The 26,378-nt window shown below is 34.8% G+C and overlaps 1 protein-coding gene across 10 annotated transcripts in view; it reads right to left on the reverse strand.

Moving 5' to 3' along the window:
- Nucleotides 1–26,378, reverse strand: part of LOC115209744 — a 129,504-nt gene that overhangs the window by 94,558 nt on the left and 8,568 nt on the right. For 7 of the 10 annotated variants that reach the window (XM_036500996.1, XM_036500998.1, XM_036500994.1 and 4 more), the window contains exons 3-9: nucleotides 7,828–13,396; nucleotides 7,069–7,313; nucleotides 5,859–5,949; nucleotides 5,233–5,448; nucleotides 4,580–4,719; nucleotides 3,041–3,150; nucleotides 454–558 (exon numbers count right to left, since the gene is read on the reverse strand). In XM_036500996.1, the coding sequence (XP_036356889.1) occupies nucleotides 454–558; nucleotides 3,041–3,150; nucleotides 4,580–4,719; nucleotides 5,233–5,448; nucleotides 5,859–5,949; nucleotides 7,069–7,313; nucleotides 7,828–13,396 (6,476 nt within the window). The remainder of the gene's footprint in view (nucleotides 1–453; nucleotides 559–3,040; nucleotides 3,151–4,579; nucleotides 4,720–5,232; nucleotides 5,449–5,858; nucleotides 5,950–7,068; nucleotides 7,314–7,827; nucleotides 13,397–26,378) is intronic. The other 3 variants (XM_036500999.1, XM_036500991.1, XM_036500992.1) reach the window with 3 other exon arrangements.

The following is a 26,378-nucleotide window of genomic DNA, read 5'->3' on the forward strand; positions in this document are numbered from 1 at the left end:
CATTACAAAATGAACATTTAATCACAAATGCCACTATATTCAAAATACCTTCACTTAATATTATGTTACCAGTTGAAAACTAAAATATAACCTTAAATAACAAGAAAAACATTTCATATTAGATTAGCCTATTTTAAAAAAGGAATTCAAAATTAATCTTAAGTATGCAAAACATTTAATTGAATTTAACAATATTTTTAAATATTGGTCTTAAATTTTGCACAAGGCCAGCAATTTTGGGGGTGGGAGTAAGTCAATTATATCAACCCCAGTGCTCAACTGGTACTTATTTTATCAATCCCAAAAGAGTGAAAGGTAAAAGCTGACCTTGGCAGAATTTGAAGTTAGAATATAAAGCTAGACAAAATACTGCTAAGCATTTTGCCTGGCATGGTAATAATTATACGAGCTCACCACCTTGTCTCAAAAGATATATTCAAATAATTGACTTACTTGGAAACATCCACTGCTAGCTGCACATGGATAATGATATTTTTTCGTACAACGAGGAATTCTGCAAGTTATTGTTGCGCCGTATCGATGACAGTAACTGCATTTCTGTAAAATTTGTTTTTAAAATGAACATTTGCTGTAAATTGTCTAAATAATATTCACAAATTAGTTTCAACATCTAGTTTTCCCACTCTAACTCTTCAAAAAACTAAATAAACTCAGAAGCTGGAAATGTTGCCATTTTTAAGTCTAAATCAAGAAATCTGCCCTTCTGTTCATGTCTAACTTATTCTTTATTTTTCAATTCAAGATTCAATCACTACACAGAAATTACAATACATATGCTCATAATTCTATGAGAACTGCCACAACAACAATCTACACACTACGAGCATGAGCCAACAAGAAAGCCTCTACATATTCACTTGACCTTGTAGAAATAGAAGCCAAATTTTCCTCAAACAATATTCTATATCTTAACAAAAAGGACACATTTCCCATAAAAGATCATCATGAATGGAATGCCTTTGTTCATATGTCTACTCAATCAGAGCTGACATTAGGTTAAAAACAATAACAATTAATTACCAACAACCATTAAATAACTTACAAGAGGGTTTGCTAAATAAAAACATACTGCAAACAGAACACTTTCAACCAAAACCGGTATATCTTCTACTTCTTACTCTTCTCTCTGTATACTCCAGACTTTCCTTAGTTTAGACACATGGCCACCAGTTACAATAATTCCTTTAGTAGCTAAGGTCCCACAAATCAATGGATCCTGGCAGTATTTCAGCCATTATGAAATAGTATACTCCCAAGTTGACTCTTAAACTCACTATGCTTTTTTTAGAATTTCTTTCTCTTAAGAATTTAATGTAAAATATGAAAGCATATTCATTAGAAAATCTAATAAAGCTGCCTACTCTCAGTTTCCATCTAAATTGTGAACTATTTGTCAAGTTGTTCAATTGCAGCATGTGCTGATGAAAATCTGACTACACTTCATTTACTTCAGTTCCATCATTTCTTTATCATTCCTAAAACAGATACCAACACACTATATAACCTCTAGCTATACACATACATAAATATCCACATGCTACAGCTCACTTTCAGCCAACCCCTACCACCGTCATCATGCACTATTTTCACCCCTATATATTTCTGATATCACCCTGTCACTATGCCTTCCCCTCACACCATCCCAAATTATCTGTACTGCCATCTACCATCTCCCCAACCCACCCTATTTCCTCCACCTACATTCACCTGTATTCCCATCTCTATCAATGTGCTACTCTCCTTTCATATTCTCACAACCTTACCTACCCAGCCACTATTCAAACCTGTTCTACATCTCTCTTACACTCACCTTCTTTTCTCTCTTTCCAGCTGGAGTAGCCATGTATCTCCTCTACAGCAAGACACCCGTTCCTGGTAATCTTACTTTAGCCTTTCATCACCAGGCATAAAGCCACCACTTCTCAATACTACAGCTCAATTCAGTAATGGGATCTTGTCTTGCAAGTTACTTGGTGGCTTCACTAATGCCACGGTCACAAAAAAGCACCCAGTATACCTTGTAAAGTGGTTGGAATTAAAAACCACACTAAAGTATATATATTAGATCCCAATGCAGTCCTCTGTTTCATCAAAATCCTGTTGCATCATCCAACCCATGCTAGCATGGAAGATAAATGCTAAATGATGATAGTGTGCATATTCTCAATAATTCCTGCTAGAGCTTATAGCAGCATTCTCCACTTATTGAATACTGCTTCATAAGCGTTTTCTCTTCAGTAAGAAAATACAGAACAAATAATAATCTTAAAATACCAAACTTAGGACACAGAGTGATCATATACATATACACAACTATTTTAGCATTAAGCCATACTTTGTTTCTGTCTTGTATACTACTATAACTATACTCTAATAAATTTTATTCCATTTAATATGCTAATTATACCACTCCCACCTCAGCTCACTTAATGCATCTATTTCTCCTCCATTCTATCACCCTTCAGAAACTTAATTTTAAAGCCTATACTACCTTGCTCAATTGCTCCAACTCATACTCATGTTTTCCTTCTAATTACTCGCCTGCAACAATGCAACTTCACTTGTTTATATTTATATAACACAGTCTACAAAGATTTATTATATGAGGAAATAGCAGTGGTCATAATTTTTTTTTATAAATCAATTTTCAAATGCTAATTAATATCTCTGTATCTACAAAGGTTAAATTGAATCACAGCACAAAAAAGGTTTCAAATCATAATACACAACTTAATTGCAAACCATAGTTTAACTCATTATATCAATTTTTCAAATCCTTAATATCTCACCCTCTGCTTCTCGCCTTTACAGCTCAATTACTTCATACATGGTATCTCTGCTTGTTAAGATGCTTCATGTTTCATATACAATTAGTTGTATAACTTATAGTGGTTTTCAAAACAATGTTTTACATTATACATATTTTTCAAATGATTTAACACAATATTTAGAATTTCAACGTAATTTTACATAGAAATTGTTAATGATTTTTAAAAGAAAAAATTACAAAATGATTTACCTGTGTCAAACCGGCAAAAACAGCTCTATCAACAAACTGCAAGCTATCATCATCTCTCATTGTTACACCCTCAGACCAACATGCACAAGACTGATGACCCCATACATGTCCTGAATTAAATAAAAGGCAATTGTATCAAAATATAGCTGATACTTTATAAAAATATATTAAAAACATAGGTTTTCATGCAGCTTCACCACCTACATTTATTGCTATTGTTCAATCTTTCACTCTCTTCTCAATTTCCTTTTGTTGGCATATCACTTTCCCAAAATTCCAATATTATTTCCCCAAATCTTGTCCCCTTCTCCCATCACTCCACTTAAGCTATTTTTTCTATTAAATCTCCCTATCAACAATTACTATCTAATTACCCATCACTGTTTTTTCTTCCATTACTCCTCTCCTACATTTACACTATTATTACTGTTCCTCCCATTATAGCCATACTCAAAACTCCTTTCATACTCTCACTCTACTTCACTATATGCCATCATCCTCTCTTCTACTCGCCCACTTAGTAATATCTGCCTTGAACAAATGGCAAAAATGTAAAGTAAAGAGGACTTTTAGCCCTGCACACAACAAAGTAACCTTCTTAGTGCTGATGCTATGGTAAAGTATATTCAGTACACTCTACAATTTGGTTAGCAGAGACAATGTTGCGTCAAAAGGATTCTTTTGTCGTACTGAGGACATGATAACCTCTTCAATGCTAGTGATGTAATAAAATGCACCTAGTACATTCTGTAAAGTAACTGATGTTAAGAAGAACATCTAACCACAGAAACTACACCAAAGATGGAATATACTACCCAGATGGTTCTTCACACACCTAGGAGGACAGTAACTTCAAATGAAAACTGACTTAGAATATAATCCATGCCAAGAAGGTAAATGAATGTCAAAAGGTGGTGGAGGTGATGAAGATTCTTCTATCAAATTATTGAAAATACTAACATAAATCATAAGAAAACATTTTTACAGATTTAAATTATACTACAGTAGCCATGCTAGCCAAGAAAAAGGGATTATAAACAGTGAAAGAAAGATAAACCATACACCTTTCATATCTATGAACTTTTAATTCACATTCAATCACAGTTAAAAAGGATAATGATCAACACATCCCCAATAGCTGCAGATCCTTCTACTTGAGGAGAATATGTTATTATAGTCGTTTTGTATCAATAACCTAAACAAATAAATTTGTTATTTACTAATTATATCAATTTTGTAATCCCTTCACCTCTCTGCAAATTATACCATCCCATTCCAGTTCCATAATTAATACCAATCCAAAAGTATCACATTGAAATACCAGTATGGCTGATACATATAGTCTTATTCTCATATCATGTAAATAACTGCAAATTGCCTGCTTTAATATATTTTTAAACTTCTGGTTATCTCATTGCTCTTATAATATCAGCTATTTTATATGACCAGCTTGCTGAAGAGCAGTACACAAAATACCAAACAAAAAATTTTTTTATGAAATTCACAAAGAAATACAAAAAAAAACTCCAATTAAGTTACCTGTTATTTCATAAACCTGATGCACATCTACATCTTCTGAATGACCAACCAAACTAAGTTCATCAACAATTGCCATGGGCCGTCCATCTTCATCGTGAATACTATGAGGATTTGGACGTCGTGGAGATTTACTTCGCTCTCTACAATCACAAAATTACATTGAGAGTATATATTACAGTTGTAACATTTCCATTAAATTAAAAACTTTATAAAAATGAATAGAAAAAAAAACAAAATTTTTATATAAGAAAATAGTCAGTGCTTAATAATGATTAAGTATTAACAGAGAAACAAATGTTTATACATCCTCATAAAGGAGCATATACTTAGAACTCAATTATTAAGTAAATCATCTGTCAAAACAAAAATTTAAGTCTGTCTGAAAACTATAGGATCATGCGGTGGAGTAAGCTCCCAGTTTCTCAGATGTTTAAGCAACTAAGTTTCCTCCAGAATGGGACACCAGTCCACTGCAAGATTAAACAACCCCCTCCCCAGCCACTGCTGGAGTACACTTTGGCTGAAGAGACTGGAGGTTGCTCAAGGAGACAACATGCCACTCAATCTGGGAATCAAGCCGATGACTTTACAAACATGAATGAGCTTAACACCCAAGCTACACCTTAAGCTTAATTTTGAACAACAGGTATTACCTAGCAGGTCTAGATGGGCCTCTAGGTCTTCTCCATGTTAAGTGCTTTGGATTTCTGTCATTTCCTTTTTCATCAATTTCTGAAGATGTTCTCCTTGCTCGCTGAAGTATCCGCTTGAAAGGATTAAATCCAGGGGTTGGGTCATATTTTGACAATATTCCTTGACCAAGTAAGCTATTTTCACCACAGTTACAAAAGGAGCATGTACGACTATTACTGTAAAATGAAAAGAATCAAAGAAAATTAATTCACAAGATATTCAAATCTAAAAATTATACATGGAATGGAATTATATAATTCTACTTCATTAAAAACAAAAATACTAGTGATATCACAGCATGAATACTAATAAGCTATTCAAATTAGAATATGTATTTTAAAAAAATACTTAAACATACGTGTTTTAATTTATCGCATTTTCCAGCATACAAGTCAATTTTTCAGACCCAAATTTACAGCCAAAAAAGTAGGTCAACTTATACATCAAGACAACTTTAGGGGACCAAGCAGGATTTGCAAAGAAAGGGATAATGTTTCAATGTTTACAGTACATTTATTTTCATACTATATACTAGATCGATGAGTATGCCAGAAAATGATATTTATACTGAAGATGTGAAAATTACCTTAAAATTCCACTTGAATTCGAATCTTCAGAAAGCTGCCTATCAGAAGACTGAATAATGCTGTTATCAATAGCCTCAACACAAGGATTATCTAGAAGCATTAAGAAAAAATTATTTTTTCAATAGCTATGTATGTTGGTGGTTAGTTTTTTTTAGACATCATCCACTCAACTGAATCTTTCTCTAGTATAGTTCCTTTATTTAAAATACATGTATGAGCAAAGATGAGAATAAAATAATAGCAACAAAAATTCTATTACAAATTGAACATATATTTTTTAAAAAAGCAGTTTCTTATAATAGTGTAGCTATTTCTATATCAAGGTGAAGAAAAATAGCAACTGTTGCTTATCATTGAATATATTAAATATATTAATTTCTTTTGACTTATTTCAATAAATCAGAATTACAGGAGAAAGTGTAAATGAATATTGTAATATCTAGGCATTTCCTGAAGACAATGTAGCATAAGTAAAATGAAACAACCACATCTGGGAATCAAAAGTAAATCATATAACATTTTATACTAGAGTAACAGGAAATAGTATTCAACAGTTCTCTTGATTCTTGGATATTAAAATATTACCAAAGTTTTAAAATTGCTGAAATGAATGTACAAATAGTGATTATCATATACAAGCAAGAGATGGAAACCTATACAAGAAATACATATCTAACTATTGCAGTAATTATATTTTCTGATGATAACAGTTTTCAACAATGGTTTTATCACTAGAGAACAGCAAATCAGCAAAATAATAAATTGATATTTGTTGCCTTTTTACATATGAACTTTCTTCTGTGGCTTTTCAAGTTAAAAAAATTACTGTTGAAACAAAATTGTAAGTTCACCCAACGACAATTGAATCAAGCAGTGCTAGACAGGGGAAACTAATTATTCCAATCATTTTATTTTGCATCATATTAAGAAAGTACTTCCCACAAGACATTGATGGAGACAGCTTCAAAGGATTTGGTTGCAAATACCGTAATGTAAATATTCTGCTAAATTACTGCCTAAGTTAATGAAACCTCAAAAATAAAGCATGACTGATGACTCAAAACAATAGACCGGGGGAAAAAATAATTGGTTAATTTAAATCACTATCAACAAAAGATTAAAATTTTCAATCAAGAAATGCAATAAAAATTAATAAAACAAAACTAAATACTATTTTTCTAAACAATTAAGATCATTAATAAAAATTACCTCCAGATGGTGTTTCTGATAATTCTGTCTCAGTTGATTCATCAGCAAGGATATCATCAAGAATTGAACTTGGAATAGCTTCAGTTGTTGTAGGAATAGTAGTAGATAAACTAATAGTAGTAGAATCTTGAAGTTTGAACACGGATGCATCAACACTTTCAGTAGGTATATCCATTGCAATATCGGGACTGAAACTCTCAACAACAAGGTTATATTTGGGTTTACGTCCAGGAGTCTTTACTCGCCTGAAAATTATATATGTAAAAAATATACAGGAAATATCTAAACTTTGTCAGAATTTTTCAAATTATATTAACTCTTTACATGCTTGTCATTTTATAAAATCCATATATAATTAGAGTTTTTGAATTCTAATACATTATCTAAACAAAATTGTCCATTACATATTCAAATATTACACTATATTAGTTTTAAGACTATATCAGAAACGAAAATAAATTGACAAGTTACAGTTTTCTTTTTTCAATTCATAAATTTCTCAACAACAAATATGCATATTATTAAATTGAAATAGGGTTCAATATTTGTTGAACTCATAATACAGCATAATGATGAGTGTAGAAATAGTGAAATAACTAAAAAAAATTCTGCTAACAATTATTTTAAACAGGAAAATGAAGGGATGGATCAATCAAATCAGAAATGGCCATTATCAAATATTAAAACTATAAAATATTTTTATGTACTTTCTATTTTATTCGTTACTATTCATAAACAATTTTGAAAAGGACTACTCACGTTTTTTTCTTAACTAAATGTGATGGGGTTCCAACCGATTCTTTTCTAGGCCTGCCTGGTCCTCGCTTTTGTTGACTTCCACCAAAACTTTCATTCAAGTCCCCAGCAGTACTCGACTGAGAAGAATCCACTGTTGCTGAAGACAGTAAGCCCTCAGCTTCCAAAAACATATTTGGAGAGGATTGCAATTCACTATCAGATTTATTCTGTGAGTCATCAAAATATGTATTCCTATCAACAAAACTACTTGCTTTACTTTCTTTGACATCCATGTTCTCATCATATTTTAATTCAGCTTGTTCTGAAGAAAGTTGTTGCATTAATACTGATTGGGATTTGGGAGATGTAGTTTGTTCTAAGGAAGATACAGAATGAGCTTGTGTAGATCTGTATGAAGAGAGGTTTTGCTCATTTGATGCCTCATTATCAGGTTCCCAATCCATTTCTTGTGACAGGGACTGTTCTGACAAAGGATGACTCGAAGAAGATTCTGAGCATTTTGGAGACTGGTCAATTTGCAATTGCCTTCTTTCCGGTTTCTGTTGCTTAGAGCTTTCAAACTCATATTGTAATTCTTGAAATCGTTCAGTAAGAGGAATTTCTGAAACACAATGTAGATTCGAGTTTTCTGTAGAAACACTTCCTTTTGTTAATTCAGTGATATCTGATTTTTCTCTCTGCTGCAGTAGAAGATTCTGATCAAAGTTATCCACAGATTTTGTTTCAGATTCTACTATAAATTCCTGATTCAAATGAGTATCTTTCTTTCCTAAGTCTTGTACTTCTTCATTTAATGTTAGTTCAGCTGTTAAATTCTCTGCTCCTGGGGAAGATTTTTCATTATCTGTTGATTGAACTGGCATTTCAATAGACTGAACTGAATGCAAGTCTTGTTTTGTGCTACATCCAGATACTAACTCTGATTTATTGGATATAATAAATTGTTCCTGTTCAGCTGTTTCACTACTAGCAATTTCTGGTTTCATTTCCTGAACATGTAATTCAGATGCAGAACCTGTAATAGATTCTACATCTGATTTTTCAGAAGAAACTAAATGCAAGTTCGTGCTCACAAATGAAACAGATTGTATCTCTGATTCTTGAGTATCAACTGATTGTATTTCAGACCAAGTTGATTGTTGGGTAAGCTCAGATGCTGGAAGAGATTCAAGCTGTATCTCAACAGCTGAGACAGTTTGTACTTCAGTATCTGTAGATGATTTACTCAATGACACACTGAACTGAGGAACATTTTGTTCTGATTCAGTAACTTGATATAGTACCATCTCCTTTTCTTCTTGTGCTTCATGGAAAAATTTCCCTTCTTCAATCTGTTGATCACTCATTCCTATTGAGAGTGTTTCTGGAAGAGTTACTGATACTACATCTTGCTTAACTGTTTGGAAAGTATAAAATCGTTGATCTTGTTCAGATGTTAGTGGATGATTGCCAAGATTTTCTTCAGTAGAAACATGTGGCTCTTCAACTGATAATGCACTTTGTTGCTCAGAATCTGTTTCAGAAAAGAGGGTTTGATTTATTTCAGAATGTTGTTCCTGTTCTGGTACAGGCTGTTCGACTTTAAGATCAGATGCAGTGTGTAAAGACTGCCTTTGTTTCAATTCTGATAGAGAACTTACGTGTTGATTTTCTGTTTCACCTTGATGTTCATTTTCTGGAAGCTGTTTCTGTACTTCTGATTTTGTACATAATTCTACAGTTTGATTGGTTTCTGACTCTGAATTTTGTTGCACAGATGACACAATTTGCTCTTGTTGTTTTATCAACTCTGAAAGTGCTTGTGATTTTTCCTGCTGATTTTGCTCTAAAGATTCTGAAAAGGTTTGTTGATCTGATTCTATTATATTTTGCTGCTGTGAATCAATATCAGAAATAACTGCCTGTAGTTGCTCAGTTTCTACAATTGGTTCCTTCTGATCACATTTTAACACCATTTCCTGTGACTGCTCCATTTCTGATATCTCTGTTACTTCATAATTAGGCATAATTTCTTGTTGCAGTTGCTCATTATTAGATACCATTTCTTGCAACTGGTCATTTTCCAACAACATTGGCTGCTGCTCAACTTCTGACACTGTTACTTGCATTTGAACAGCTTCAGATGGCAATTGCTGCTGCTGTTCAACTTCGGATACTGCATGTTGCTGTTCGACTTCAGATAACAGCTGATGCTGCTCTGGTGCAGATTCAGACAAGTGTTGCTGCTTCTGTTCAACTTCAGCCATTGCCTGTTGCTGCTCAACTTCAGACACCATTTCTTGCAGCTGCTGCTGCTTAATTCTAGATACCATCTCTTGCAACTGCATAGCTTCCGGTATTTGCTGCTGCTGAAGATCACTTACCATCTCCTGTAAATGTTCAACTTCAGACACATCTTGCAACTGCACGGTGTCAGATATGTGCTGTTGCTGATCAACTTCAGAAGCCAGCTCTTCATGTTGCTCCTCAATTTCAGAAATTATCTCCTGTGGTTGCTGTTCAACTTGAGAAACCATTTGTTGCTCTATTTCTAGTATTACATGAGCCTGCTTCGGTTCATTCACTATCTGCTGTTTCTTGTCACTTTCAGATATCATATGAGGCTGCTCGACTTCTGAAACTATATGCTGTGATTGCAAAATCTCATGCATCTGCTCATTAGCTTGTGATTGTTGTGATGACACAATCTGCTGGTGCACACCTTCACTCATCTGCTGTTGCTGCTCTCCTTCAGACAATACATACTGTTGTTGCTGAGGAACTTCTTCAGACAAAATCTGTTGTGGAACTTCTTCAGATAAAATCTGTTGTTGTTGTTCACCATCGCACACTATTTGTTGTAAATGAACCTCACCATCACAAACAATCTGTTGAAACTGCTGCTCACTCTCACACACAATACTCTGCTGCTGATAACCTTGGAACCTAATTTCTTGATCAGATATTTCAGATGCAATTTCCTGTTGTTGCTCATCAATACATAACATCTCCTGCTGGTTGTCACTTTCAGAAACAACTGATTCAATTTCTTGTTGTTTATCTTCAGACACTTCTTGTTGCAATTCACTTTGGGACATAATTTTCACTGGTTCTCCTGAAACAATTTCCACTTGCTGTTGTTTAATATTCTCAGATAATATCTGTTCTTGGGGCATATCATCAAGCCCTACTAATTGCTGACTATTATTTTCTGATAATATTTGAGGTTGCTGTCCAGGTGTGGTAACAATTTGTTGCAACATGCTTTCCATAACAATTTCTTGCTGTTGTACAACTTGTTGCTGTTCAGCTTCAAGCACAATCTCTGGTTGCTGTTGTTCAGTTTCCAATACAGTTGGCTCAGCTTCTGATACAGTTGCATCAGCTTCTGATATATCCTGCTCTGCTGTTGAGATTTCCAATTGATCAGGTAAAATTCCCACATGCTGTTCAGATGAAGACACAATCTCTTGTTGACCTGATTTAGATATAAGTTGGGCTTTTTGATGGTGTCCAGATTCCAACAAAATTGGTTGTTGCTGAGTAAATGTAGATTCTGACACAACTTGTAGTACTTCCTCTGATTCTGTCAGAATAGGTTGCCATTGTTCACACTTTGGCGAAGTCTTTTGTTGTTGCTCTTCTTTACATATAAACTGTGATTGTTCATCAGGTTCATAATTTTGCTGCTTTTCATCAAACTGTTGTAGCTCCTGCTCTGGTTCAGGTATGAACTGTGTTTGTTCAGGAATAAACTGCACTTGCTGTTCTTCAATATCTGGAATAAACTGTGTCTCATGCTCTGCTTGAGGTATAAACTGCAATTGCTCATGTGAAGTTAAATGAGATGGTATCTCTTCTGATACACAGTGCAGTTGCTCTTCTGTGATAGCTGGTTGCTGTTCTTCTGATACATATTGCTCAGCTGTCCTATATTGCTCATGTTGTTCTTGCAATTCAAACTGCATGTGTTTTTCAGATGAAAATTCTGTTGTTTGATCTCCAGACTCAAACTCATTTTGCTGATCATGAGAGGCAAATTGCACTTGCTGTTCCTCGGAAATAAACTCAACTTGCTGCTCTTCAGAGATGAACTCAACTTGCTGCTCCTCAGAAATGAACTCAACTTGCTGCTCCTCAGAAATGAACTCGACTTGCTGCTGTTCTTGTAGTTGTAAGAACTGCACATGTTGCTCATTAGGTATTTGCACAAACTCCATTTGTGGTTCCTCAGAGATTGTCTCAAATTGCATTTGCTCTTCTTCAGATATTGACTGAATTTGTACTTCTTGAGCTTCAGACTCTGCACCCACAAACTGAGGGACTTGTTCAGTTTCTGTGGCAAGTTGGGGTAACACTTTTGATGGAGATTGTTCTTCAGAAACCAATGCCAACTGTACTTGCTCATCTGGCACAAAGTTCTTCTGTTGTTGCTCTGATTCAAGAACAATTGTTTCTTTCTTTGTAGATGTTTCATATTTCTTCTCTTCCTCTTGAAGTTGCTCTTTAGGTACAAATTGTTGTAGATGTATAGAATCTTGTAATGTTTGCTGCTGGATTGATTTTTGTAAAATGAATTCTGGTAGAATCTGCTGCGAATCTGAAATTTGCTGCCATTCAGCTGTACATCTATCTTGCTTGATTTCTTGTCTAGATTCTGGTGTAGAAGAAACCACATGAGTAGATTCTGATTCAACATATTGTGGTTGTTCCGTTTCTGGGTTAATAGTCTGTTCATATTCATGATCATAATGGGAAACTTGTGTTTGTTCAAATTCTGCCACAGGTATTTGTTGCTGGTTTGAATCTGAATCAAGACTTGGTACGTGTTCTGACTCTGGTGTAACTGGCTTTGCTTCAGATGTAACCAATTGAGAATTTGTTTCTTCCTGTTGAAATTCTGTCTCACAATCTTGTTTGTTTTGTTGCATGAATGTTTGATGCAACGTATCTTGAATTTCTGACAAAGATCTATGAGAATTACCCATTTCAACATCATCCACATCTGAAACAGAATCCTGAAGTTTAACATCATGAATAGGCTGAATGTTTTGCTCCAGCTCATGTTGCAAACCAGCCTGTGACTCTGGAGAGAAACCTGCTTTGGTGTCTGACAACACAACTTGTTGTACACCTTCTTGTTGCCCTGGTAAAAGTAGAACATCCTGTGTTTCAAACTGTTCAGTTTGCTCAATTGTTGCTGGTTGAAATAATACCTGCTCATAGCTTTGTGCTGTTGATAAATCTTGTGAAGTACTTGTTTCCTGGTTCCATAACTGACTATTTTTTGATATTTCTGGTTGTTCTTTATCTTCAAATGATTGGCATGGAAGTGGAGGAGATTGCTGAGATGTATTAGAAGGACGTGGAGAAGATACCAAACACTCTGAAGGATTAGTTTGAGTTGAACATAATTGTTGATCTTGCTCTTCACTTGTTTGCTGGAGTACTTTACTTTCAGAATTACTCTGCAACTGTGATTGTACGTTATCACCATCATTACTTATAGGAAGATTAGTAGTTGCAGAATCAGGTAATTCTTCAGGTTCTTGGTGTTTCTCCACCAGCTTTTCTTTTTCTATTAATTGGGCTACAAAAAGAACAAAACAATTTGCAATCAAATATATTAGTACATTTATATGACAAAAAATGGGCTGAAATAAAATAAAATGCACATTCTCTGAGAGTAGTTCATAGCACTTGCTACCAAGGTGATATAATTTGCAGGTTATTTATACATATGAGGAAGGATTGAACATTTGCTTTTGCATGTATACATAAATGTTTACATGTAAGTGTGTGTGTGAGAGAGAGAGAGAGAAATCATTATTCATCATTTAACATCTTAATACCCATCTTCCATACTAGCATGGGTTAAATGGATCAACAGGATCCAATGAGCAAGAAGACTGCAGTGAGCTTCATAGTCTACTTTGGCATAGTTTCTGCCACATTGAATTCCATCTGATCCATGTGAGCATGGAAAAGAGAAAACGATATGTTTGATATAACACAATAGTTGTAAATGAGCATCAGTGTTATACAAGCATTGTTATTCATTTCCAATCTAATGTGGAAACATGTCCAGCCGTGGGGGAAAATAATATGCATGGAAGAAAGTGAAGGTTAGTGGCTGGAAGCCATAGAAAATCTGCTTCAGCAAATTTTGCCTGAACCATACAAGTATGAAAATGGGGATGTTAAAATAAAGATGATTATATTTTTATATGTATATCTGAGTGAGTGAGTGTGAGAGTGTGTGTGTGTATGTGTACATTGATGTGTGTGAGTACATGATGATATACATGTATATGTGCATATATAAATGTTCATATGCATATATGTAAGTACATGTGTTTTTATTTATATTGTTCATCATCACTGTTCCTTTATTTTTACATCTGTTTTTCCATGATATACAGGATAAGCAAATACATTACTAAGGCTATTTTTTTCACAGCCAAGTGCTTTTCCAGTCACTAACCCATACCTATTTTACACATACAAGATCTCATATTTCACATGTCTTCAAAGACAATGTCAGCAGACAATTTGCTGATGGGGAAAATGATAATTATGTAACTCAGCAATTTTTAGAAGTGTAAGCAAACACACAGACATACATATATGACAGGCATCTTTCAGTTTCCCTTTACTAAATCTACTCACAAAACATTGGCTAGTTTGTAGCAATAGCAGAAGACGGTCATATTATTTTTATGTGTGTTTATATAAACAAGAAGGTGTATATGTAAAACATAAGTGTAATTGTCAAATAAGAGATGAGAGCACTCAACACCAGGTTGTTAGTGTAATGTAAAATAATTAACAAGAAATGCCAAGAATCACATCATAAAATTATATCATAACAACATAATACACTCATCAGGCATATTAAACAATCTGGATTTGTCATTATTAAACAAAAACATAAATTACTAGAACAAAAGGTCTATTCTAGTTTAGAGACAGTCCTTGATATGACCTAGTCAATTTACAAACATCTGCAGTTACAACCATTTTACATTTCCCCACATACACATATTTTCTCTTGGCATTCATCACAGCTCAGAACTCAAATTCAGATATTCCAATGTCTGTGCTCAAGCAATATCTTCAAGTGTTGTTAGCTCACTTTCTCCAAAGATCATTTATACTTCAGCATTCACATTGCTTATAAGCTATTTTATAAGATCCTCAAGTTTTATTACCCCAAATATATCTTGCAAAAGGAAGTGCTTCCATCTAGCAATACACCAGGCAAGAAACAGAAGTAACTTGATCTGAAGGTTAAAATTTAAATTATCAACACAAATGATTTGCAGTTGTTTAAATTCAATGATCTCCATTATTATTAAAAATGGTGGTGAGCTGGCAGAATTATTAGTGCACTGGACAAAATACATAGCAGTATTTCACCTGTCACTATGTTTTGAGTTCAAATTCCACCGAGGTCAGCTTTGCCTTTCATCCTTTCGGGGTCGATAAATTAAGTACCAGTGAAACACTCAGGTGAACATAATCGACTAGACCCCTTCCCCTGAATTTCAGGCCTTGTGTCTTTAGTAGAATGGATTATTAAAAAGCACTAAGAAAAGTTTTAAATGCAGCAAAAGGTACAGCTATATGCAGTTAACAATAATAATAAAGGACAACAATCTATCATCAAAATAGAGAAATTGTTCATGATCTGGACCAAAAATTAAACATAAAAGTGTATACCTAAAACCCTACTAATAATTTAAGCTAAGACAAAAAGTATTTTTGTGACTTTGAAGAAATGAATGAGACAGAGATGCAAAGAATATTTTCAAGACAACAACAGATAATTTAATCACTTCAAAATAATAAATCATCTCTCTTCATAATGTCCAAGTAATAGCGGAAGCATCAAGCACAGGATGAATTATCAGAAGAAAAGTACTGTATTGGCTGGCACTTAAGACACACTACTATTTTACAAGTATATTTTATGGAAAAAAAACAAATTTAATATTTTTCAAAATACACTTATTGGAAGATATTTTGAGGCAATTTTGTAGGGAAAAATGTACAATTCTGCACATGTAAATAAATTGACAGGAAACTAGAATAAAGTATGAAACCATGATAGTACCATATTTCAACTTTGTCTTCTTTCAGATCAACTATAGTTGTTAATGGTTTGGTCAAGAGAATTACCATACAGGATGTGAAAGTTGTATTCCTGACAATGAATTTTTATGTAACCACTAATAGCCACCAGGGTGGTTGCACCACAGCTATGATTTTGTTGTCATCCACTAACTGAAAATAGCCAACAAGTAGATGAAAACTGAACATTCTTTTCATCTTTCTAGGAAAATTTTTCACTCAGATAAATTAAGAATGCTTCTTAAAGGTAATACAGTCACTGAATAATGTAAGCCACATCTCACATAAGGGTTATGTATGTTGAGGAAGATGGTACAATGAGATGATGTAACTGACGCACATGACTGCCAACATACAACATGCAATTTTTTATAAGTTTATCATGAGTAACAATTATTGTGCCTGGCAGACTTATGCTCATCTAGCTCCCTAGCCTACGACACTTGGTCTTCTATCCATAATACAGATGCATTAGATGCAAGGCAATTTTTTGATACATTTAAAATTTTTTAAAAGTGCCTTTATATGCCATAAAATACAGTAATTTAACAGAAAAAGATATTCAACATGGACAAGACTGACTGACATAGACAAAGGTTATTTGAACAATCATACATACACAAAGAGGTAAACACAGCATAGGTTTCAACATTTAAGTACCAGATAGCTGTTATTAGAGGGGAATGTAGCTAGATATAAATTTAACCCTTTAGCATTCAGATTTTTTGGTCAAATGTAAAGCTTATTTATTCACATTATCTTGTAGCTTTGAGAGTTCAATAATGTGATATTGTTTCATTTTTAGAAGGCATTGTAGGGTAGGTGCGAGAGATTAGATCTAGCTGGTTTGAGCATAAAACAAAGAAAATATTTGGGCTGAAAATGGCTGGTTTAAATGCTAAAAGGTTAAGCCTTTTCTAATCTACCACTCTTAAAATTGGTGCACATTCAACAAACAAGATCAAATAGATAAAAGTTATGAAAAATTCAAACATTGTTTGAAGACTAGTTTCTCTTTCAGTGTATATTCCAGATACAAGAGTACTGCATTGAAAAAGAAATCCTGATTTTATTTACCTTAGATAATGCAACTGGACATCGACCCTAGCTATATGACATCTAACCAGATGTAAGAATCATCTATTTGCTACCTTGTCTATCTGTCAACGGCTGAACTGAAGAGCTAAAACAACATTTAACCTTTTTTAAACCAGCCTGCCTGAAACTGTCCCTGGTTCTATGATAAAGACTTTTCATTATCAAGTGATTTAAGTTGAAACTTTCCATCAAAATTACATGTTAATTTATGTTCCAAAACACCAGTTTAATAATGACAAAGTTACTTTGCAAAATTAATTGAAACAAAGGCAATATAACAGAAATATGGTAAGAAAAGGATTAAGGCCTTCAATCAACATTTTCCCAAGCTAAAGTATGATGAGGGTATACATTTTAGAATGTTCTAGAAAGGTTACAACATTCATCACTGAATCACAAATATTGCAGCACTACTGGAGAATGTTAGATTTAAATTATGAAAAGAGTACAAAAGCAGTGTTGCAGACATTGTGCTAATACATTTGCCAGTTTTGATGGAATCGAAGAGTTGAATGGAATTAAAGATGTCTGGCACAGGCACGGCTGTGCATTTAAGAAGTTTGCTTCTTAAATTACATGGTTCAAATTCAGTTCTACTGTGCCATACATTGGGCAGAACAGTTATATGGCAAAAGATAAAATAGGAGGAAAATAGAAAGAAAATATACGGAAAGGAAAAATGTTCATTAATTCAATAGTCTTACATTTTAGTGACTTCCATAATTATTTGTATCAGTTGGAGGGTAGAAGAGAAGAGAGTTTGCTAAATCCATGGTCTTATAATTTGTTAGTTTCATAATTGCACATGTCCGTCAGTTCTGTCATCCAGTGCCCATGGCTAGTTGGCCACCAGTGTAAGCTGAGGGAGTTATAGGTATTGGGGATGTCTGGTGTAGTTATTTGGACATTTCATCTAGTTTCAGCTCACGAGCTGTGGCCATGCTGGGGCACCGCCATTTGTGACACTAATTTATAACTTGTAAGTTAGTTCATTTAGTTTCAAAGGAAGCTGCAGTATAAGGCTAATGTTATTATTTAAAGTATGTATGATACAGTGTGTGCAATGGGCTAAGTAAAGGAATAATAGAAAGGGTTGAAGAGTGCATAGAAAAACAATAAGATTGATAGGGAAATTATAGCATGTAAAATGAGTCGGTAGACTAGCTAACAAATGAAATTAAATTATCGGAAAATAGTGCCCTAGTGTAGTACGTAAAATAAGTAAAAGTTCAGTAATTAGTTTCAATGTGGAGTGAAGTTGAGTAGTACTAAGTGGTATGTGGGAAGGTTAAGGGGAAGTAGAGAAAAATATTTTTTGTTTGCATAAAGGCCAATTCGTATTCTCAAAATATTGCTAAACCTATTGATCCTTTAAATATTGCTAATCCCTATTTTACAGGCTATTAGCGAACCTGCTTAACCTCTTATTACCGCCCCCCTTAACCTTCTCACGTACTACTTAGTAATACTCAACTTCACTCCACATTATCTAATCTATAAAATGAAGGCGAACATTGATACAAATTCGACTTTTATGTAAAAAGGGGCCTAAATGGGGCTGGAAGGGAATAACTTGAAGTGAGAAATTGATTGGGAGACATTTTGGGGTGTTACAGTGGTTGCTTTGGTGTGAAAATGGGGATTTAATTGATTTTTGGGGATACTTGGGAGTCTAGATTGGACACCTTTTGCCCGATTTCAATCAAACATGGTAAAGTGGAAGTGGATTTGTAATTTAAGCGTGGAATGTGTTTGAAATTTTGAAAATTAAGGCATAATTTTTTAAGTTGAAAAAAATTTCTCATTTTTATGTATTTTTGCCTTTTATTTTTTCTGAAAAAAATTTACAGCTGCTTGTAGCCTGTGTTTAGAGCTTTCATTTGGATGGTAAATCATTGAAAAATTCCCAAAATAAGTACTATATTTAACAAAGAAATCCTTTTTTCCTTATTTTTAATCACTCAAATAGTGGCACATACAAAAGGTAAGTGTACTTTCCATTGTCACTGCCTGATATTTATGATTGATCTTTCAAAATATTTTCTTTCTCAACTTACTCAAGATCTTTTGTTTTTATAAATGGAAGAGAGATAGATATAGAGAGTAAGAGAAAGTGAGGGAGAGTCCGAGAGAAAGGAAGAGTAAGAGAGTGGGAAAGTGAGAGAGAAAGGAGAGAGAAACAAAGAGGGTGAATGTGGCGATAAGAAACAGAAAAGGAAGCAATAGAAAGTAACAACCACACCCTCACCTGTGCATAGAGCAGATCACCTTAAGCTAGTAACTTTTACTTGTTTTGCAAACAACGCTAGGGCACTATTTTCCTATAATTTAATTTCACTTGATAGCTAGACTACCGACACCATTCAAAACGTGATCGTTACCAGCGTCACCTTACTGGCACATGAAAAACATTCGAGCGAGGTCATTGCCAGTGCCACTGGACTGGCTCCAGTGCAGGAAGCATGTAAAAGCACCTACTACATTCTCGGGATGGTTGGCATTAGGAAGGGCATCCAGATCAGATTGGAACCTGGTACAGCCATCTGGTTCACCAGTCCTCAGTCAAATCGTCCAACCCATGCTAGCATGGAAAGCAGACGTTAAACGATAATGATGATATTATACATATATATATATATACATACTAGCAGAAGTACCCAGTGTTGCCCAGTATAACTCAAATGAACCAAAAGACTTCCGTTAAACACAACAATAGAAGTAACAATTTACAGGTGTTGGCCCTAAAGAAGGCCTTTGAACGTTCACTATGAAATATCTCTGTGGAGGTGCTGCCAGCAAAGATGAATCCGATGGTAACAATTTAATCTTACTAGCCCCGAAGAAAGCCTTGGATCATTCACTCTTACAAAAGAGCTGGCCCTGAAGAGAGCAAGTCAATTACTGACATAGAAACGAAAAAAGCAGCTTTGGGAAGCCAGAAAAGCCAGTCAATTTTTTCGATAAATTCACAACATGAACGTCTCCACAACTCAACTACCGACTCACGGTCTTTTGCTGATCTCAACACACAAAACAATGCAACACCTACACAACAACCGTTCTGCGACTAACATTTTATGTCTACTCGACAACCGAACTCTTTTCCTGTCTTCCCTCTGTTGGGTTTGTATCAGGTAGGCTCTCTCTTTCTTCCAGCATTCTCCACATTCAGCAACCTCTCATAGTAGCACTTCCATGCTCTTTTTCATCAGCATCAATAGGAGCAAGTGTGCCATAATTATTCCATATACACTCTCCCCAATATTTCAATTTTCTCTGAAACAATGTCTGGCAATGTGATATAAGGATCAAGCCTCAGATCCTTACATCACAAAACATATGCAAACTTTTGCTCATCCTCTCCCCTTGCTATGTACCTCTGACCACCTTCAACCCAATCATCATACATCATCTCACACATGCAACCTTTACCTATCCAATTCCAACACATCGCTTCCCTGTCTCCCTTCATTCCCCTATCAACTGTACTATTATTCTGCTGCACTTCAAGCTTTCCATACTGCCAACTATCACCTCTTCTGCCTTACCTTACTTCCAAATTGTAGTTACCTGCAACCACCTTTCTACCCTTACTTATTTTCTACCCCCAACCCACCTCACTAACAATCTTTCACTCTCCCCAACACTCTGGCAACCCATCCAACCACTTCTGTTCACCTTTTTTACCCTGAATGGAACACTGACACTTTATCACTACCATTTTATCTCTCTTTCTACACACAGATATGTATATGCATATAAATGACACCTTGGACAAGTACCTTTGACTAGAGCCACAGGACAACCAAAAGCCTTGAGTGGATTTGGTAGATGGAAACTGAAAGAAGGCTATCATGTACATGCACACACATACCCATTTGTCTCTTTTTTCATATATGTACATCTTGCATCTTCCACTAATTACTTTATCTTTCTATCTCTCCCCTTCCCTAACTAGATGTGTATAGCCATGTAGATCCCTCTACAAGAACCTGCTCCGTCCTCCACCTCACTGTTCAATCCCATCATCCCCTAGCATGAAGCTGATCTCCACCCACATCACCCAGGGTCCACAGTCCTGCAAGCTGTATGGTAACCTCAATAATGCAGGTGAAAAAAAAGCACCCAGTCCACATTGTAAAGTGGTTGGTGTTAGAGAAGCACCATGTTATAAAAACCATGCCAAAGCAGACAGAGCATGATGCAGTTCTTGGACACAATCAGATCCTGTCAAAACATCTTACCTATACCAGCATAATCATATGATGATATACAAACATACACATGCATGCATATATATATACTAGCAGTATCACCCGGCGTTGCTCGGGTTTGTAAGGGAAATAACTATATAAGCATTTTTAGAGAGTTATAGCCAAAAAATAGGGAAAAAATGCATTAAAAATGGAAAAAAAATTAAGGTAAATTTCTTTTTAAATCGTTGACACATCGTAGATATTTTTAGAGAGTTACTTCCCTTATATAATAGCGAAAAAAATGCATTAAAATGGAAAAATATGATGGTAAATTTTTTTAAATCGTAGACTCATGCTAATACCCAGAAGGGCTTGATATGACTCACAACTATAAGATACCCGGTTTTGGTTACACTGCACCGCAAAATGTGGGAGTAGTTAGGAATCTAAATCGTAGGAGACAGACACACAACTTCACTCTTATATATAAAGATATAAGTCACGTAGTTATATACACATACTTTGTTATATACACATTCTAAAAAGAAAATGTTATTTTGAATACAACATTTATAAAGAATAAAATATTTTTGGGTTTTTCTTAACCCTTTCGTTACTATAATTCTGACCAAAATACACCCCTTATGTGTTTCAATTAATTTCTAACGTAATCATAAATTTAGTCTGGTTTCATTAAACAACAATAACTTTTTTATTTATCAATATATTAACGTGAATTTTGGAAGATAATTTAATGAAATGTCCTCAACCAATTCTATACTATAATTTTTGTCACAAAGTGACTCTAATTGCAGGTAGATACAGGTATATTCAACAATATATAAAATTATTAAAATTTTGTTCAAACATCGCTATAGAAAATGGGTTATTAGCTAATATTCAATTGGGTATACAACAAAATTTTACAATAGAATTTGTTATTCTGGGTAACTTTCTGATACCCATAATATTTATGGCAAAATAGGCCTTAATTTCATTTAAGGTTGTGGGAAATAACAAACTATCCTTTCTTTCGTTTTGTTTACGTTTAGCGTAACGTTTTGTTTCTGCCGTAATGATTTCAAATGGGCTCATTCAAAAAAGTAAATAGAAATAGTCTACGGCTTTACTCTTCTGGGAAAGTCTGTGGCTTGGTGCAGTTTCTTCAGAAAAATCACCGAAAGAAACAGTTTTTAAATTTTCACTCCATTCAGGTACCAATTCGTTTTCTTTATCGCTGTCGGATTCACTGTTTTCACTTTAATAGCTGCAAACTTGCAAAGACAAAGGAGGAGAAGGGTGATAGCGTCAGTGAAACAATTCGCTCCCTTTGTGTGTGTGTGCGTTTGCGTGTGATGTAAATCACATTAAGAAAAACATTTGACATACACACCAGAATGTGAGTTTTCTGTAAATTTTGCTTAATTGGAGTTTAAATTTTAAAAACTGGACCTGGCATGACCCGATGCATTCTACTCTTAAAAATGCTAGGTAAATTGTAATTGAAGAAATCCTATATTGTAGATTTCTATAAGTTACAAAGGGAGGCAGATAAAATCTGCCTTTTATAATAAGAGAGATATATATACACACACACACACACACACATCATCATCATCAATTATATCCACTTTCCTAGATGACATGTGCTACACTGTTTAAAAGGATCTAACAGTTCAGCAGACATCTCACCTCAATGACATTGTTTTCCAGCTGGAAGCCATTCCTAACACCAACCACAGTTTTTTTGTTTTTTTTTTTTGTAAATAGGAAAATTAAAGAGCCCCATGACTGAGAGAAAACATAGGAAAGAGAGTATTAACTTTAGGCAAAAATGTTAAGATATAATGGAGAGAACAGGTTTATTGTTGTAAGGTGTTACTGGAGAGACTGAAAAAGACAGTATTGGAGGAGAGAGTAATAGAAGGGAAAGTGAGGGAAGTGTGAGGGGTTAGCAAGAATCAGGGACTGATAAGGACAGTAGGGTTGATTGAGTAGGAAGAGATTAAGTACTGTGTTTTATATATGTGTGTAGTGGTATATAGAATGGCAATACAAAGAGAATAAAGATAGTGGTGATGGGAAGCCAGAGTGTATCCCCAATGTAACATGTCCAGGAAAATAAAGAGAAGAGAGAATGGTGACAGAAATACCAGGAAGAATGGTTGCAAGGATGTTGGAAAAGAGTGATGAATAGAAATAGAGATTAAGATGGTCAGAGGTAAATATGGGTGAAGGTAGTCAATTGGAAAAATGAGTGAGGAAGTCAATGATAAGAATGAAGGAGGGATGACAGTAGGAAATGGTTTCAAGAAAGAGTTATAACTGGCTGTACAGAAAGGCTAATGATATGTACTAGTAGGTTCTATTTTCATTAATTACAAAAGCAGAAAAATGCAATAGGTGAAAGACTAATGGAAGGAGAAATGGTGGGGGGGGGGCAGTAGATGTAGACTTGAGGACATATTGAGCAAAGGACACACATTTTTGTTTTCAGCCTTCATCACTACCTTAAATTCAACAGTAGTTTTGCTGTTTGCATAGCTGGGCAAAATGACCTATGGAATTGATATTTCATGAATATTCTTCTGTTTCTAAAATGAGTGTCATATGGATGGAAGCACTCGACGATGAGGGTTCCGGTTGATCCGATCAACGGAACAGCCTGCTCATGAGATTAACGTGTAAGTGGCTGAGCACTCCACAGACACGTGTACTCTTAACGCAGTTCTCGGGGATATTCAGCGTGACACAGAGAGTGACAAGGCCGGCCCTTTGAAATACAGGTACAACAGAAACAGGAAGTAAGAGTGAGAGAAAGTTGTGGTGAAAAAGTACAGCAGGGATCACCACCATCCCTGCTGGAGCCTCGTGGAGCTTTAGGTATTTTCGCTCAATAAACACTCACAACGCCCGGTCTGGGAATCGAAACCGCGATCCTATGACCGCAAGTCCACTGCCCTAACCACTGGGCCATTGCACCTCCACGAGTGTCATATAGACACTTAAAATATAGTTGGCTACATGAACTAATTCTCTTTAAAGAAATACCAAAGATACTTCTTTAACAGACATTTTCAACTGATAATGCCATTTTTTCATTTAGTAATACTTGGGTCAAAAAGACAGGAAGAGAATGAGAGAATGGCATAATTAGATTGTTTTTAAACATACATTTTGAATTGTATCAGTTGGCCACATGTACTTGTAAAGAAGTGTCTTTGAAACAGAGCAATTTTTAATTGATTATGCCATTATTTATTAATATAATACTTCGAAAATGAGATAAATAAAAGATGATGTTAAAAAGCTTTGTTACCTAATCCAACTCTTCTTTCCCTTTCACTTCCTTTTTAAATCAAATTCACATTTTCGATCTATATACTCTCTTTCTCTCATGTTTAATTTACCTCAGACTCTTACTTTGCCCCTTACTTCATCTTTTTATTCTTCAGTTTACTCTATCCTTCACTTTCTCTCATCACACTTGATCCTTCACCCTTTCATTCCTACTCTGGCATTTTATAATATTCAAAAGTTACAAAGACAAAATAAATGTACAAATATATATATGGCATATCATCATATTGAATATATACTGCACACACACACACACATTATTTTCAAGAATTTATTTGAAGATATAAAAACCCTAGGATTATAAACTGTTTTCAAAATATAACCTGAAATCCAGATGGTTGTTGAAAAACTTAAATTTGTGAAGTACAAAATCTGATATTGGCACCCACAGTCTCTATCTATATAGATTTTAATGGAATTCTGAACCTGAAATCTAAGCATCTCAAAGGTTGTTGACATTGGTTGAAATTGGTTAAGTAAAAATGAAAGTTGTGTATAACAAGGTTTGTATCAAGACAACCAAATAAAAGTATATTGACAAACTTCTATATTTGTCAACACAATTGTTACTACTACTATAAGTATTAGGGTTAAGGGTGATAAAAATAGCAAAATGCAAGACAAAATACTGCGTGGTATTTAGTGGACTCTTATGTCCCAAGTACACATCCTACTGAATTGATCTACCCAAACCCTGTGTTTGATTTAATCAGCTGTATCCCAAAACACCAAAATTTTTAGCTTTATATCTAGTTACTCTTTTACTTGTTTCAGTCATTTGACTGCGGCCATGCTGGAGCACCGCCTTTAGTCAAGCAAATCGACCCCGGGACATATTCTTTGTAAGCCCAATACTTATTCTATCGGTCTGTTTTGCCGAACCGCTAAGTGACGGGGACGTAAACACACCAGCATCGGTTGTCAAGCAATGCTTGGGGGAAAACACAGACACACAAACACACACACATATATATATATATATATATATATACGACAGGCTTCTTTCAGTTTCCGTCAACCAAATCCACTCACAAGGCATTGGTCGGCCCGGGGCTATTGTAGAAGACACTTGCCCAAGATGCCACGCAGTGGGACTGAACCCGGAATCATGTGGTTGGTTAGCAAGCTACTTACCACACAGCCACAGGTCAATTATCATGAGAAAAGGAGTAACTAATAATGACAGAAGGGAAGAAAACACTTTACTAAAAAAACTAGAATCAGTTTTGGGGGGTTTTTTTCTTCTTTTCTTTGTTTCTTTCACACACTAAATATGAGAAAAGACCACGAAGAAAATGTTGTCAAACCTAGCAACTAGAGGCTGGCATGTAGCTGAGAGAGAAATGGAGAGAAGCTGATTGAGACAAATAAAGTGAAAAAATAAGTAGAGATAGTCATATACTTTTCAATATTCCTCATCACTCATTTCTTTGAAGGTTGTTGATAAGGCAAATTATTTATACCTAATTTGCTCATTCAAAAGGAACAGAAGCTATTTTATAGTAGTGGCAGAAGAGACAGAGAGAGGAATTAAACTTTATTGATCACTTGAATAGCCTTTGGATGAAGTCTAGGATGTAATAATTATGCAAAGTATGACAGAAATTGCTAGGAAGTTTGCATAAACAGTAACTTCTGGATGTGTGTGTGTGTGTGTGTGTGTGTGTGTGTGTGTGTGTGTGTGTGTGTGTGGAAAGACTATCATAAGAGGCAATTGTAAATTCATATGTTTGCTTTAGAAGTCAAGAAAAGTATATTTTAAGAAATAACCAAGAGGAGACACAA

Source organism: Octopus sinensis, linkage group LG3 (assembly GCF_006345805.1).
Source record: "Octopus sinensis linkage group LG3, ASM634580v1, whole genome shotgun sequence".
Classification (NCBI taxonomy): Eukaryota; Metazoa; Mollusca; class Cephalopoda; order Octopoda; family Octopodidae; genus Octopus; species Octopus sinensis.